Source organism: Galleria mellonella, unplaced genomic scaffold, assembly GCF_026898425.1.
Source record: "Galleria mellonella isolate WM207_F2 unplaced genomic scaffold, CSIRO_AGI_GalMel_v1 utg55, whole genome shotgun sequence".
NCBI classification, from domain to species: domain Eukaryota; kingdom Metazoa; phylum Arthropoda; class Insecta; order Lepidoptera; family Pyralidae; genus Galleria; species Galleria mellonella.
This window is the reverse complement of record NW_026442115.1, coordinates 44,970-60,508: the sequence shown is the minus strand read 5'-3', so window position 1 is coordinate 60,508 and position 15,539 is coordinate 44,970. Positions and strand designations below refer to the sequence as shown.

The 15,539-nt window shown below is 29.4% G+C and overlaps 1 protein-coding gene across 1 annotated transcript in view; it reads right to left on the bottom strand.

Annotated features, from left to right (window-relative positions):
* The window catches only part of LOC113519351 (collagen alpha-1(I) chain-like), a 45,519-nt gene extending 40,474 nt beyond the window's left edge, over positions 1-5,045 (bottom strand). Inside the window, 1 exon segment of the mRNA XM_052898995.1 lies at positions 4,748-5,045. Within this exon segment, the coding sequence (XP_052754955.1) occupies positions 4,748-4,936 (189 nt within the window). The 5' untranslated portion in view covers positions 4,937-5,045.
* Between the last annotated feature and the right edge of the window lie 10,494 nt (positions 5,046-15,539).

The following is a 15,539-nucleotide window of genomic DNA, read 5'->3' as shown; positions in this document are numbered from 1 at the left end:
GAGTATTTTTTGGATAAAAGTTTCGTAAGCACACATTATATTTTAATTTAATAACTACCGGTTTAACTTACATGTTAAACGCAAGCGTTTTGCGTTACAGTCGCTTATGACTAAGAATTACGAATTGATCCCGAAACTAGTCGAGTTTCTTAGATCTTATTACACGCAAATTAACCGGGTAGTTATTACATTAAAATCTTAAGTAATTATTCATTTTAAAGATTTTTAAAAATTATTTAAGTATTTCTATTTAATTTAATTATTTTCCTTAATGTTTTATTCTATTAATTTTCTTAATTATACAATACCTACTTGTATAACAATTAGTCCATTACCCTAAGGTTGTCTTGAAAAGATTGCTCTCAGCAATAAGACCGCCTTACTGAACTTATACAATTGTATCGTTATATTTATTAATTGTGTTATTTTTCTCTTATATTGTATAATGCAAATAAAGTATACTCATTCATTCATTCATTCTACAGTTTATCCATTACAAACAAACAAAAATTCTTCTTTATAATATTGTTTTAAATAATTTAGACGATCAAGTAGAGTACGTGCATCAGTATCAACACGGAGTATCAACCCTAAATGTGTCTACTTGTATATAAAAAGTGGATCGGAAAACAGGTATATTTTTTCCATTCGTATTGCGTGGCCATCATCGGTCACTGTCAAATGTGGTAAACCGCCGTAAGTCCGGGCTATACAAAAAACAGGCAGAATTGTCGCATTTTAGTAAAAAAAAAACAAAACAAAAATAGATAAATGAACTGAAATTGTTCTTTATATATATATTTTTATTAATTTAACCTATCGTATTCAATCAGTTAAAATGAACAGTCAATTTATTGTCGAGTGAGTGAATTTGTATTATAGATAACACGTGGATTTGTACGATTTGTCAGTATTTGATGAATAGAGATATGACAATATTATTGTTATTAATGTAATACAAAAACTTTTAATAGGCCTATTCAATGTATCGCGCTCACCTAATGGTAAGTGAACATGAACACCAAAGGCATTGAAGGTGTGTTGCCGGCCTTTTAAAAAGGAATATGCTCTTTTATTAAAGGTTATATATATATATATATATATATATATATATATATATATATATATATATATATATATATATATATATACATATAATATATCGTGAGAGCGTGACGTGTGTGTGTGTATATATGTGTGTGTGTGTGCGTGCGTGTGCGTGCGTGCGTGAGTGCGGGCGTGTGTGAGTGTACGCGTGTGTGTGTATATATTATAGGTTAGAGCAGCCATTTATCGGGTTATCAAACATATTATGGCAGATATCAAAGAATAAAAAAATTGACGTTGAATTAATAATACAAAAGGCCAAACCTATTTAATAAAATTACAATGTAACTTTCACTCAATATTCAATATCCTATCAAACACAAGATAATACTATTTCAAGGATATGAGTGCCTTGTTAACGGAATATTATATTTCGTATCTATTCATATTACTATACATCGTTCAGTCTTTATTCAATTTATGATATTGGTAATATAAAAATATTTCATATATGATTTATATTATAAGAAACATGGTACAAATACTGAATCGTTGTCTTAGTTACTCTTATATTGAAATGGCAAGTAATGATACTACAAAAAAAAATTAAAACGCTTACTATTGAAGACTAACTATTGTGAGTTATACTGGATTGTAATGACAATAAAATACTTATTTAAACAATGTTTAACAAAACTCAGTGTAAGTAATTAAATTTTGTTTAGTATGTTTATTTCTAATTGTATATGCCAAAATTTATAGATTATTATAAAAAAAAAATATTATTCACTTAAACATTATTTTTTTAATAACGTATACTTTATTTTGTCTAAACATAAACATACATTGGACACGTATCGAACATCTGTCTATTACACGTCTAATATTTTTGCGGTAAGTCGAAGAATGTTTATTTTTCATTTTTAAGCTATTTTCAAAAGAAAGAGATTCTTAATTCGTCAGAATATTTTTACTATAATTCTTTTTGTAATCATTTGAGTTTACTATACTAAAATTGTAACGATTAAAATACCTATTTCCCTTGTAGAATAAAAAAAAAAACTTATTGTAATGTAAAATTTACTTGCAGAGACATGATTCCGTTATGAATGCAAATATTTACAGTTGAATATACCTTCGAATTACGAAGTGTATTATCATTCATGGAATGTTGTATGCTATTTAAGTACTTTTTTTTTATAATTAAAAGATACTTGTAATTTCAGCATTTAATTAAGTATTGTAATTATTTATTGGTATAAATAATAAGTAAAGCTGGTACTTTACTCGCGTATTTATTTTCGTTAACCGCGAGTTAATAGTGAGTCTGAAACTAGTCGGCCAACCTCGAATTTAATAAGCGAGTAAATCTGATATTAATAATAAAATTGTAATATAGTTAGGTATGACTCAAGTTAGTTATAATTCAACAAATAGAAAACTATGTCAAATGTCTTAACAACACATCATTTTTAAGTTTCCCGAGAGAACACTCATAAGTCCTACTGACATAAGCAGTATTGAGTTCAGATGTATCAAACAACATTAAATACGACTTATCCATTTAGAAACACTGATTTTGGATTGAAATATGGGAATATTTTTTTATGCTATGCTTGTGACTCGTAAAATGTACCGAATATTATTTAATTAACGTCTAAAATACACAGTTTTATCGTATGCCAATTAATTGCAACAGCCCTCGTCGACCGTTTTGCGTGCATTTTAATTAACGTTACGAAAAAATGGCACGAAAAATTACACCAATTCGAAATTTCTGCGAATTCATTCACCTGGTATCTATTTTTCAACTGGCAACAAAAGCAAGCAGGTTCTCAATTCGAGCGTTATTTTTTCGTTTGTGTATTAAGTGCATAATGTCTCGGTTAATTTTAGAACGATGTTATCATTGTATTGTTTATCTATCTCTCTATCTTCATGCTAATTCTCTTGTGGGGTAGGCGAAGAGAACCGAGTGCTAAAGACCTATAAATATATCTCTTGTTTCTCAAATTTTCATAACTCGTCTCATCCATACACGCCAAATCCGGAGACTTCTCCTGTATTGTATTATAAAATCTTTATTCTACATTCTTTATTAGTTTATTTACTTTAGTGATTATTTTTTTAAAGCAAGCAAGCAAAGCAAAGTTATCATTTATTCATTTTCTATTTTGGTTATTGATTATAAGTATATTTATTATATAAAGTTAAAATTTCGGTTTTTGTAATAGAAATTTTATTTACATTAAGCTATGCTTGCTCTTAAAGAAATACTAAATAATCTACAAACTATTTATAAACAAAAAGTAGTTTTGTTAAATTTATTCCCACTTTGAATTTAGTCCACTTTGAAATAAGGTGTAGGTGGATATATTTTTAACTTCTTCAACAAACAGTCAAAAGTACCTTAGTTAAGATTAAGGAAGATAATTTATTTAACTACTAGCTACCCGCCCTGGCTTCACGAGGGTAGATAAATAGAAAGATTTGTATTTTAAATTAGTTCTTGGACAAATTAAAGATAACAATAATACTAAGCGCTTTTCGTTCTCACCATGGCATTTTTCTACTACTCAAAATAGATTTATTATGTTTATTACCTTATATTTCCTCCAGTTATAAAGCAACTTGGAAAATTATTTTTTATATAAAATATTATATACAGGTTGATCCTATAGGAATTTTATCAAAATCAATTATTTATTTAATTTATTAATATAAATAGTTATTCATTGAATTAGTTTTGCTACAATTCAAGTCGATCTTTTTTTATGAAATATAATCTTAAATTATAGTGCTTTTTGATCCGTCATAAATTTTGAAAAAATGCCCAATTCAAATAATTTAAAGAAGTATGTATATCTATATAATTAAATTTTGTTTTAAAACTTTTATAGTTGGATAAAGATTACTAACATTAATACAATAATGAATGCCATCATTTTTAGATCCCACTCGTGTTTTTTGGTACAATGATTATTGTGACATAACAGCTGAACATGTATATAGTTTTGTAAATTTTTTGTGGCCAACGATATTTACTATAAACATATAGTACATTATTTTATATATGACTTATGAGTATAATAGTATAATAACTTTTATAACAAATTAATTATGACCTTGATAGACAAATTATGATACCTTTGATTATATTATTGTAATTTACGTGGGAATATTTATTTAAAAGAATATTAATTATAGCCAGTGTAACTCGCTGACAATTCTATAGGTGCAATATTTATAAAATCCGTTTAGTAGTTTTTGAATTTATCTATTATGAATAAACAAAACAATGTTCAGACACAAAGCAAACATTTGTAAATAAAAAAAAATCACATACAATATTTTAGAAGGAACACAAATTGTAGGCTTCTTGGATACCTTTATTCAGCTGTGTTTGCATGGCAATGGCTGTTTTAAGTATGAGATACGACAATAAAATTACAAATGTGCCCTGCATATATGTTGATGGTAACGAAGGGATAGGTACTATGAATAATCGCGATATGATATCCATGGTGGTACTCGTGTCTATGGACGATGGTGATAACCGTAAAAAGAAAGTAAGGAAGACGGAAAAGTAGTAACTTTTCTTCGAATGAGCCGTCAGCTTATTTGCCATTCTAAGTTGCATATTAAAAATTTACTAGTTCTGCAAAACAAAATATTAAAAAAATAATCAAGTCATACTTACAGCTCGGTGTGTGACAAAAGAGGTCCTTCCCTGCAGCCTGGCACTGATTTTGGCTGGTGTATCCTCATCTTCTCTTCTCGGGTCGAACCACCCGAAGGCTGCGCCCACTACCAAAACAGCACCAAGAATCATAAGCGCCAAGAACCCTCCAATCGCTGCTTTAGTCGTTTGTGATATCACCATCGCCATCTTGCGGTCACTTTGCACTGATCACCTTTGCGTCATTATTAGAACACTTAAGTCTCACTGATTTATTTTATGTCCATAAACTTGGATTTTTCTTGTATTTTATCACATACATTATGGATAAATTTGTTCAAAAGGCGACAATTTTAGGTGTTGCTACTATAAGTCAAAAATAGTATTATATTAATATTTACATAAATATTTTTATACATATATGTTTTATATCACTTGTGAATAAAAGATACCGCGATTAATTTAACAATTTGTTAATAAGGGTCGGCTTATCTCAGAAAAAAATGTCTTCCAGCCGCAGCCAGCCAGCAGTAATAGAGAAAATGATTAGCGGGTAATCTGCGCAGGAAAGGTACAAGAAAAAAAAACGTAAATACAAAGTAAATAGAATACAAATAAAATAAACTGACACAAAATGTATGTAAATAAATATATAATAAGAAATAATAATATAGTATTTAGTATTATTATTGTGTATTATTAGTCAAAAAGTAAGATTTAAACCTTTCCTTGAAATAGATTTTATGTATACTACAATAATGCTGATGTGACAACTTTCACTGTTTAAAAAAGCATAACATATTTTGACGTGAAATAAAGATATATTGTTATATATTAGTACCTCTTCACATAAATTTCTACCTTATTAATAAAATTCTCTCAATCCTTACCAACTCGATAATGTCGACTTCAAACATGTTACAGGCAATCAGTGGGTGTTCGTGACTCAGGATCTTTTGTTATGTAATTTTATAATTTAATCAATTTTAAAATAACGTAATAATTTCTTTTTAAGACAATATAAATTAATATGCACCTATTTATAAAACAAAATAACAAAATACCAAGAGTAACTTAAAATTCTCCCTAATTTTAGATAACGTCAAATTCGACCTACGTCAATTAGATGTCGAGTGGAAATGAATGTTGTGAAATTACCTTAATGTTTTTATAACGTTTCTTTGAAAACCCTCACAATTACAAGTAAATATATTAAACTTAAACTCAAAACATCTTTATTCAAATAGACAGACATTTTTAAATCTTCGAACATTTTATTAATCTATTGCGGGGTTCGAGATGTAGTCATCTTCTGAAAAGAATCCGCAAAACATCAACAGTTACTTTTTTAAATCTCTGTTAATATTATGTGTATTTATTTAATTGTACTGTATATAAAATACATAACTATTAAAAAGTCCATCATTATCAACTATGTATATTTGTCATTTAAATAATTGTTTAAGATGTAATAGGTTATTATTGAATAAGTGTTTCTTAATAACAATTTTAAATTTATTAAAAGGTAGAACCAAAATATCTTTCGGTTTCTCTGGACTCATATAATCTATATTCGTATTAAAAGAAAATGTCAAATAAAGTTGTACATATTATTGATATCTATTGTCCACAGATACGCCTATTGATATAGTAAAACGTTCTGACAATACAGAGCTGGTTCGTAAGCATCCGTTAAAAAATAATTTCTCGATATTTCGTCAGAAATTACGGTTATTGATATTCTTTGTACATCGAAGACTTATTTCTGCCCCACTCAATACTAGCTATGCGAGCATGTCTTTTGTGAACGATTATTTGTATTTTTCCATGGAAATGAGACATTTAATTATATATTTAAAGTTTATTGACCCATAAAATGTGGTACAATAAGCAGACTTAATACTATAAGCATTCTCTACCAGTCGCTCTTTAGGATGTGCTCTTTGTATCTCATTAAATAGCTGTAAAACCCTTTTACAGCATATTTTTTTTTTCACAACTCTTTAATAGTTATTTTCATGATAAGTATATGCATAATCACGGTCTAGTTAGAATTTCTTTGCTTGTCAATAAATTTTCATATATGATTTAGAGATGGATTTTATGATATAAATAGGTAAATTTCAAATGTCTTATTAGTAAAATACCACATACAGAATTATTAGCATATTTTACGGAAATATTCTACATGTGTGAGTAAATATTTTTCTCAAAGAAACATAGGTCGAAAGATGATAAAAAGTTTTGAACTCCCATTCTAACTTGATAGCTGGATACGTCGTTTTGTTCTTTAAAGATTTTTACAAACTTTGAACTAGTTATTGTAAAATATGGATATTATACATAATATTGAAAAAAAAATTAGAACTTTATAGAAAGGGTTTTTTTTTGGGGAATAACATAATCTACTTCTGATTGTCAGACAAAACTAGCAATGTCATATATATCAAGAAAATATACACTAAATAAACGTAGAAGCTGCAGACCAAAGCTAATCCAATAATGGATGGAATTTTTTCCTATTGCGGAAATTAGCTTCCTTCTTTTGTTGTTTGTGTGTATCGTACGTTACTCAGTAGGTAATGTCATCATAGTTTACTACGTTGTATGTTGGATAAAAATAATAATAATATTATGTTACGGAATGGATTTTCCTTTTCAGGGTTTCATCAGCATAATATAAACTTTTACCGCTGTCCGTCTATTTGTCAAGACTTCTCTAAAGCAATAATTGAAAATAATAACTAACTCTAAATATTAATATTATTAACAGATTTTTAATCAAAATAATACGAAGACTTTTAAAAAATATTCCTTATTTGTAACTTACTAGAAGGAAAACCTAAAATCTATGTAAATTACTAACGATTACTAAATTTTGAATATATGTTTTTGTTATTGTAATATCATGAACATAAATTTTAATATGAGTAATTGTAGATAATGGATTGATTTCAGGACATTTTGGCAAGAATATAGAAACAGTTCCTAATTAATTATAATGTTAAAGGATTTCCAGTAAAAATATATTTATACAATATGGGCATTGTTATATTTTTACTGTATTTTTATAAAAAAATTAAAGGTTTCTTTAGCTTTCTTCTGTACTGGGAAAATATAAACATATATATTTGCAAATTGATTTTTTAAAAGTAAAATAGATGTAAAACATTTATCAGATTGGATAGTATTGCTACTGAAAAATATTAATTATATCGGATTATTAATATTATTCATTTAATATAATAAATTTATTATACTTAATAATTACATTAATGCGTAATAAATATAATAATACATAATAATAGTTATTTCTAAAAACAGTGCTATTAAGAGATTGGTTGTTTAATTTTCTATTAGTACTTGTATGTTCCAAGTTATTAATCAGCTTTAAAATTGGTCTCCTTCCAAACTAACATTAACCTGTCAGGGTAAACGCTTATTAAGCCTTTCGTTTAATAATATCGATTTATTTAACCACTAGTAAATTTCCGGCTTTACTCACGCTATATGATTATACGCCCTATTAATGTTATCTAATCTAAAGTGGATTTTATATAGGTAATACCGTTTCCAGGAGGAACTACGTGGAGGTCAATTTGAAATAGTATATTGCTGGCAAGTTGAAATAATCTCGTATTATTAGTAACAATCTACTTCCACCGTCATGTTTTAGTTTGAAGAATCGAATATGGAATAAATGACGAACGAATTATGTGTTAATTTTCTATATATATGGTGGAAGAGACAGGTTGGCTAAAACGAAAACAGCTAACTCAAATGAATGGTCTAAATCAGATGACAGATTATTTTCCCACCGGAAATGCCCCATAGCTATATAATTAACGATTCTTAGTTTTGACGCCGCGCAATGTATTTGAAATTTGTTGATTCACACGACGCGTGATACCTACAACGTGCGCTCATTAGCGCGCTTCTTCATAGGTAGTTTTCGTACGCTTATGGCGTTGACTTAACATTGCTGATGTTAATATAGTGTTATTACAGTGGTATTACATTGCTGTTTTTGGTACTTCATAGTATTTCACTATAAAATATTATTATTCCTTCATATTATGATGTAATATCATAGATTACACAACTTTAAATAAAAATGATAGGAAAAAATTGGATATTTTCGAAAAGACTTTACACTGGTTTTAAGTTCAAAATAATAATCTCGATTCACCGTTTCGGTTTTTGCCAACAGTTTTAGTTATAATTCCCTAAATTAAGTGTGTCAAAAGAAGTGACAGCGTAATAATATTTAATACATACTGAAATGGTACGTCTACAGTTTAATACGAATTAGCGTCGCTCGCGTCACGTCTTAAATTAATCGCATAAAATACATCGCCATTCTAAATTGTTTTATGCAAATGACGTATCTAATACAATATTCAATGTACAGGCTGTCTGTATCAATACAAAGGTATGAACTGGAAGGACGCCCGGATGTCATTCTATTGTTACACAGCAGGAACGATAGCCTAGATACAGTAAACAGGCATTCAATATGGACACTAGTAGTGATCGAGACTGGTGGGTAGTATATTGCAATATATATTGTTGTTCTGGTATCTATATATCGGTTATTATTAGATAACCTTTACATTACTATATTGATGTAATGTTGAAATGAAGAAATCGATCGACGTAAAAATCGATATTCATCTGGTATGGGTGATATAGAAATGATACACATGGGTACATATCTGGACATTATCGATATAAGCCATGCCTAATCAAAACTAAACTAGAACTCTACTTCCTAATAAACTACAGTAAGTATTAGGGGGAGGGAAAGCGAACTACCAGTCCCAATGCTAGCAATATGGTATACCCTGTCAATGGTCGACCTCCACATCCCCCCTGGAAACCATCGTGCTGAATTTCCGGTGTATTCATCATGATGGGCTAACTAACTTGCCTTTTAGTTTTCACTTATCATCCCTCACTGGTGCCCCGCCAGCATATACCGTAAGTGCAGGCAGAGTTACTATACAATTATCATATATTAAAAAAAATGTTTGATGAGCTTGATATTAAATTTAAAGATAATAAAAGTTATCGTGTTTTACTTATTAATAATATTCTTGATCCGATGTGAAGGTTGTTATGATATTTGGATGCAAATTTAATTTATTTATACTTTAATATATGTAATTCATATTAAATAAACATTTTTTTCTGTAAATTCATGACGAGCCATATCCACCGTTTCGCTCATGATACCCTTCAAACCGAAACACAGCTGTAATTCATATTAAATAAACATGTACAACAGGCGAGCATAACACTGTAAGAGTTCTCTTCCAGCAAATCCTGAGTGGAAAGGAGCATTAATTACCAGCGGGCAGTGTGCGTACAATAAGAGGAGGAAGCATCATAGTTGTCGTGTAATAATAATATCGACTCGCCCTATTTCGCTCATGTAGTAACTTATACACTTGCAAGTTCTGCAAGTTCTGCAATCACCACTTAACGGGATAAAAACTATCCTATCTCTTAAATTAGATTAAATAATACACATTTCTTCAAAAGGGAAGAAAAGAGGTTTTTTTAGGGTCGGCAACGCACGCGTAGTACCCCTGATATTGCAGGCGTTCATAGGCTACGATAACCACTTACCATCAGGTGGGCCGTATGCTTGATTGCCACCTCTGTCATTGTGGTATAATTTTTTTTAATTATCAAAATCGGTTATGGTTTTAGAGATTAGCATGAATTAACATTGTAAATGTTTAAGATTGTAAAAGTCCTTATAATCAATATCAGAATATTATGGCGATTATTACGTAGTAAGTATTTTATGAAATTTTGAACTCATATTTAAACTAATAATAGATGAGTCTGACTGTAAGACTCGCACTCGCGTCACAGTCGTTCATGACTAAAAATCACGAATTGATTTTGAAACTAGTAGAGCTTTTTCGATATAATTACACGTATATTAAACCGGCGGTTTTTACATTAAAACATATTGATATTATTATAAAAAACACTCATTATTTTTTCATAAATTATTTAATAAAATGTTTACAAAAAAAGTACACATAAATGAACATCTAAAAAGGGCTTGAATAGGGAAACCGGTCAGGTAATTTTTGTAACAATTTACGAAACAATACAAGTATTTTTGGAACAATATCCGTATCAGACTATTATATTGATGGAACGAATAAAATATTAAAAGTTAAAATTAATCCGCGACGTGTCATTGTTACATTTTTCGTGACGAAATTGCGTCCAAGGGTTGCTTCAATATATGATTCAGGTGAGTAAGCAATAACATGAATAGAATACGTTTCAATGGATATCCATTGAAGTGTGAAATTTAATTTTTCTTATTGAAAATTTTGTATACGTATTTTATATTATGCAAACAGTACAATATAAAATATATTTAAATCTAATAATGCACATTTATTACGGATTTTATCTTGACAGGTGACAAACGAATACAATGATAATGTATATATACGTTACAACGTATATAAAATGGAAGGAGAAAGCGATATTCAGCGTCTTGTTCTTTCTCATGTGTATGCTGACGAAAATATATTAATCGATTTATTCTTTTGAGGACCGTAGTTCACAGATTTATATTCTTCAAAAGTGTAATAAGTACATTATGTGATATATATTTTTAACAATAAAACCATATTGATAAAAACAGTTATATATATACATACATATACTATCATTATTGTATATATTTACGCCATTTTTATAGGAAGGCATGTAAGATTTAAAATTATTAAATTAATTTTTAACTACATATCAAGTTCTTTATCCACATTCTTAACTTTGGAAGTAATGCGCGCGATGCGATTACATTTAAATAGTACCTATTCGTATATAACTATTTTTAATTAGTTACAATTTAGTTGTAATTCTGTTGCTATATATCCCTTAAATAAATTTAAATTATAATAAAATTCAGTTACATTTGTAGTTATAAATTAAACGACAGAGTTACGAGTAAGTTATTTACTCTCAATATATACCTGTTTCATATTGAAGTACAAATTACAACTGCGTACAATGAACAGAGGTAAAGTTTTGAAATTAGAAAGAGAGCGGAATTTAAATTTTTATTTAGCAATTTACGAATGAAACGGCCTGTTATAAATAATGAAATAGGTACAAGTATATTTTGTAGGTGCTTTTACGTTCGTGAAGGATTTTTTGATGTTCCTCCCACACCGTGAAGTCGGAGATTGCCATTCGCGATTGCTGAAAAGTAATGTTTTAGTCATAAAGTGGGTAAATTTGATATCTTCATTCTTTATAGTTCATCTAGTGGGTGAATATTGCCACGAATAAAATATTTAATCTCATTAAAAATTATATAAATGTTGTAAACCAACATGCACATTTATCAGGAGCACATATATTTTTAATCGGATACTTGTGTCATTAAATACTAATTATATTACTAAGTTAGAAACAAACAAGGAAAGTAATATTTTTATTTAAGTAAACTTGGATATTAAGCATTTTTGAATAGTTATTTTTTTTATTATTTTGCTTTATCGCCCATTCGAAACGCAATTTCAGTCAAGAAGAACGGGTAAGAAACTCAGCTGTTATTTTTTCAAAATGTTCAATCATTTAAATAATGAATTTGTTTTAAAATAAACTATTATTAAAATAAACTATTAAATAGTATAAGATTATGAATTTATAAATATTTACTATATAATGGAAACAAATCAGTAAAATAAATTACTTGCAGTATTAATGGTAAATATAAAAATATTTAAGTGTGTTTGTTTCTTATGGCTTAATAAGTCATTATGTAATTTTATATATATGCACTTTAGTAGATTTTAAACGACATAGGATACTTTTTAAGCGACGAATAGAAGAATCGAAGAAATGGCGAATCAAAAATATTGTAAATGGGACACAGAAGAAATTAATAATCTTCTTCAAATTAAATTATTATTTAAAAAGTGAAAGAAATACTGGTGCTTGTTTTATTGTTTTGAGCAATTTAGATACTGAGTTTTCTTACAATAATATCTATAGTAAACTACAAATTCAGCTTACAAAAGTGCTATTATCCATTATATTATATCATACATAACAACATTGCAACTTTAAGCTACACAATAGCTATACAGCCACAGCTATAGAATAAGAAACGTAAAACGCGTTATCTAGAGCCACATAAAAGTAACAACGGTAAGGAAATTGTTCTCATCAATTTCTTTTCACGTTACGTATGCATGGTTACACTAAAAAGGTACCAGGCGAATAGCTTAGGGACGATACTGGGCAGTGAAACAAGAATTGCCGTAACATTCTATGTACCGTCGTTATCAATGCAGGGGACAGTAAATCTAACGTCGCGTTATGTAGGTGTGCTGAATAGTACGTGTAAATGGTAGGAAATGTCCACTGCGGAATGGATATGGGTAATAATATCTTGTGTCGAATGGCAGGTAAAGAATTTGAGCTCTCAATACTTCGAGATTCAATTTATGTGACAATTTTGTTTGTATCGTTTTTAGTAATTTATACGTGTAAAAGATATGTTAATGGACATAAAAAAATATTATAGAGACTACAACATGGGGTTTTTCAAAATGTATAATGGCTAATGAGGTTTCTTCAGGGTCGGCAACGCGCATGGAAAAGCCCTTGTATTGCAGATATTCGTAAGCTATGGTAACCGCTTACTATCAGGTGGCCCGTTTGCTTGTTTGCCACCTCAGTGGTATAAAAAGAATATAGATGTAAATATTTTATACTGACTTAATATAATGTAACTAATAAATACTTTCGCCGTATGGTTCCGGCATAGAATAGGCCACACCTTTCTCTCGCGTGGATGTCGTAAGAAGCGATTAAGGGAGAGCGAGAGCTAGGCAGAAGCGTCCCTCTTAAAACATCTCTAAAAGCCTAAACGTGGTTGCCAATCTGCCTGCCAAGCATGCCAACTACTGGCAAAACTTCCTTTATAGAGAAAGCTTATTTTCATCAATGGGCAGTTAACGGCTTAAATAATAATAAAAAAGATACTTTATCTATATTATAGAAGTTATATCCTCTACTTATTTTAACTACACCAGTAACACAGAACTTCGTGCGTCACTGTATTTCCATTTAATGATTAATTCATCGTTTCCACTGAAATAACATATTGTTTGCGATACGAATTTTTAAGTTACTTCAATGAGGACCTCAACTCGCTTTTTTTCTTGTATTCTGTAATAACTTTGTTAATTCAGAACTGATTATAATAATTCGTGTTGCAACACATGGAGTTTAACATCTTTTTGGTCTCATATTAATTCATGAATCAATAGGGAATCGTTGTATACATATTTCTATATAAAAATTGTGCTTAAAATTTACCTCGATATAAAATATGTTATGTCCATGGTACTGTTCATGTCTATAGGCGACGGGTATCACTTTCCATCAGGTGGGTCCAGAGCTTGTTTGTCACTCTAAGTTGCATAAAAAATATAAAAATAGTAAAATAATGAAGCTTGATAAAGTTTTATATAAACTATGAATAAAGTCAAATAATGTTTTTTACAAGATGGGTTTGTGTTTAATCTTACTTCACCTGATGGAAAGTGATGGCAAGATCTAGGATGTAGTGTACTTACCCAAAAGACACTTATTTGTCATTGATAGACTACTTCAGGAACAAACAGAAGCAAGCATTTCATTTTTTAACCATTTAGCATTAGAAACAAAGAGGCAAAAGTTAAAAATTAGAGTATTATAAAAAAAGACGCTATGTTTTATTTTAGTATGGTTAATTAGTAACGTCATTGGCCTAATAGAATTGAGTGCGCAATTTAGTGGAATGCGCTCTATTTTCAGTGCAGTTTTTTATTCTCCGACAAGTTCTATGCCCTCTACTTCGTAGTTTTCCTACTTCTGAAATCGTGTGGATTTCAAAACTAATTAGACGATGCAAGATAAAACATGTACCATATTTTAAGATAGGAATAAAACTGTGAGAACTATGTCCAATTTGGTGCAGTAATTTTTGCATGATACTGGAACAACATACAGATACAGATGGATGGACAGACAGACAATTTTATAATGAAATAATTGAAATTAGTATTTTGTAATTAATGTGTATTTTAAAAATAATAATAATAGTTTTTGTAATTAATAATGTAACTGTAAACTATATATATCTGAAAACAAAGATTTATTATTATTATTAAGACTAATTAATTTATTATTTAATTAATTTATTTTTATATATATAAGATTAATTTATTATTTAGACATATATTATTAAGACATTTATATTAATTTTCTACTCTAACTAGCTTAGTATGGGCCATCCCTTCTTTTCCCGTGGGTATCGTAAGAGGTAACTAAGGGAACTTAATTGTCGAGGAATGAGCAAAAGCGTCCCTCTTAAAACACCACCAATGCCTAATTTGGCCAGGTGGATTGGCAACCGCAATTAGACTTTAGAGATGTTTTAATAGGGCCACTGTTGCCCATTCCTCGTCCTGCCTTAGTCGGCTCTTACGACACCCACGGGAAAGGAAAAGGTAGCCTATTCTATGCCGGGACCAAACGGCCATATACATGATGACATAACATGATATGATGATGATTAAATTCTTCTTAAATATCTTCCATGTGCTGGACTATACACACATATATGTGTATATAGTCCAGTCACAATTTCATTATATTAGTGTGATTGTACCTCCAATCGTAACTATGTGTGATTATTTGATTACCATAAAGTCTAATTTAGTACATTCGGAACTGTCACCAATGTAGGGACGGAAAGCGGCCTTAATGACATGTGTAA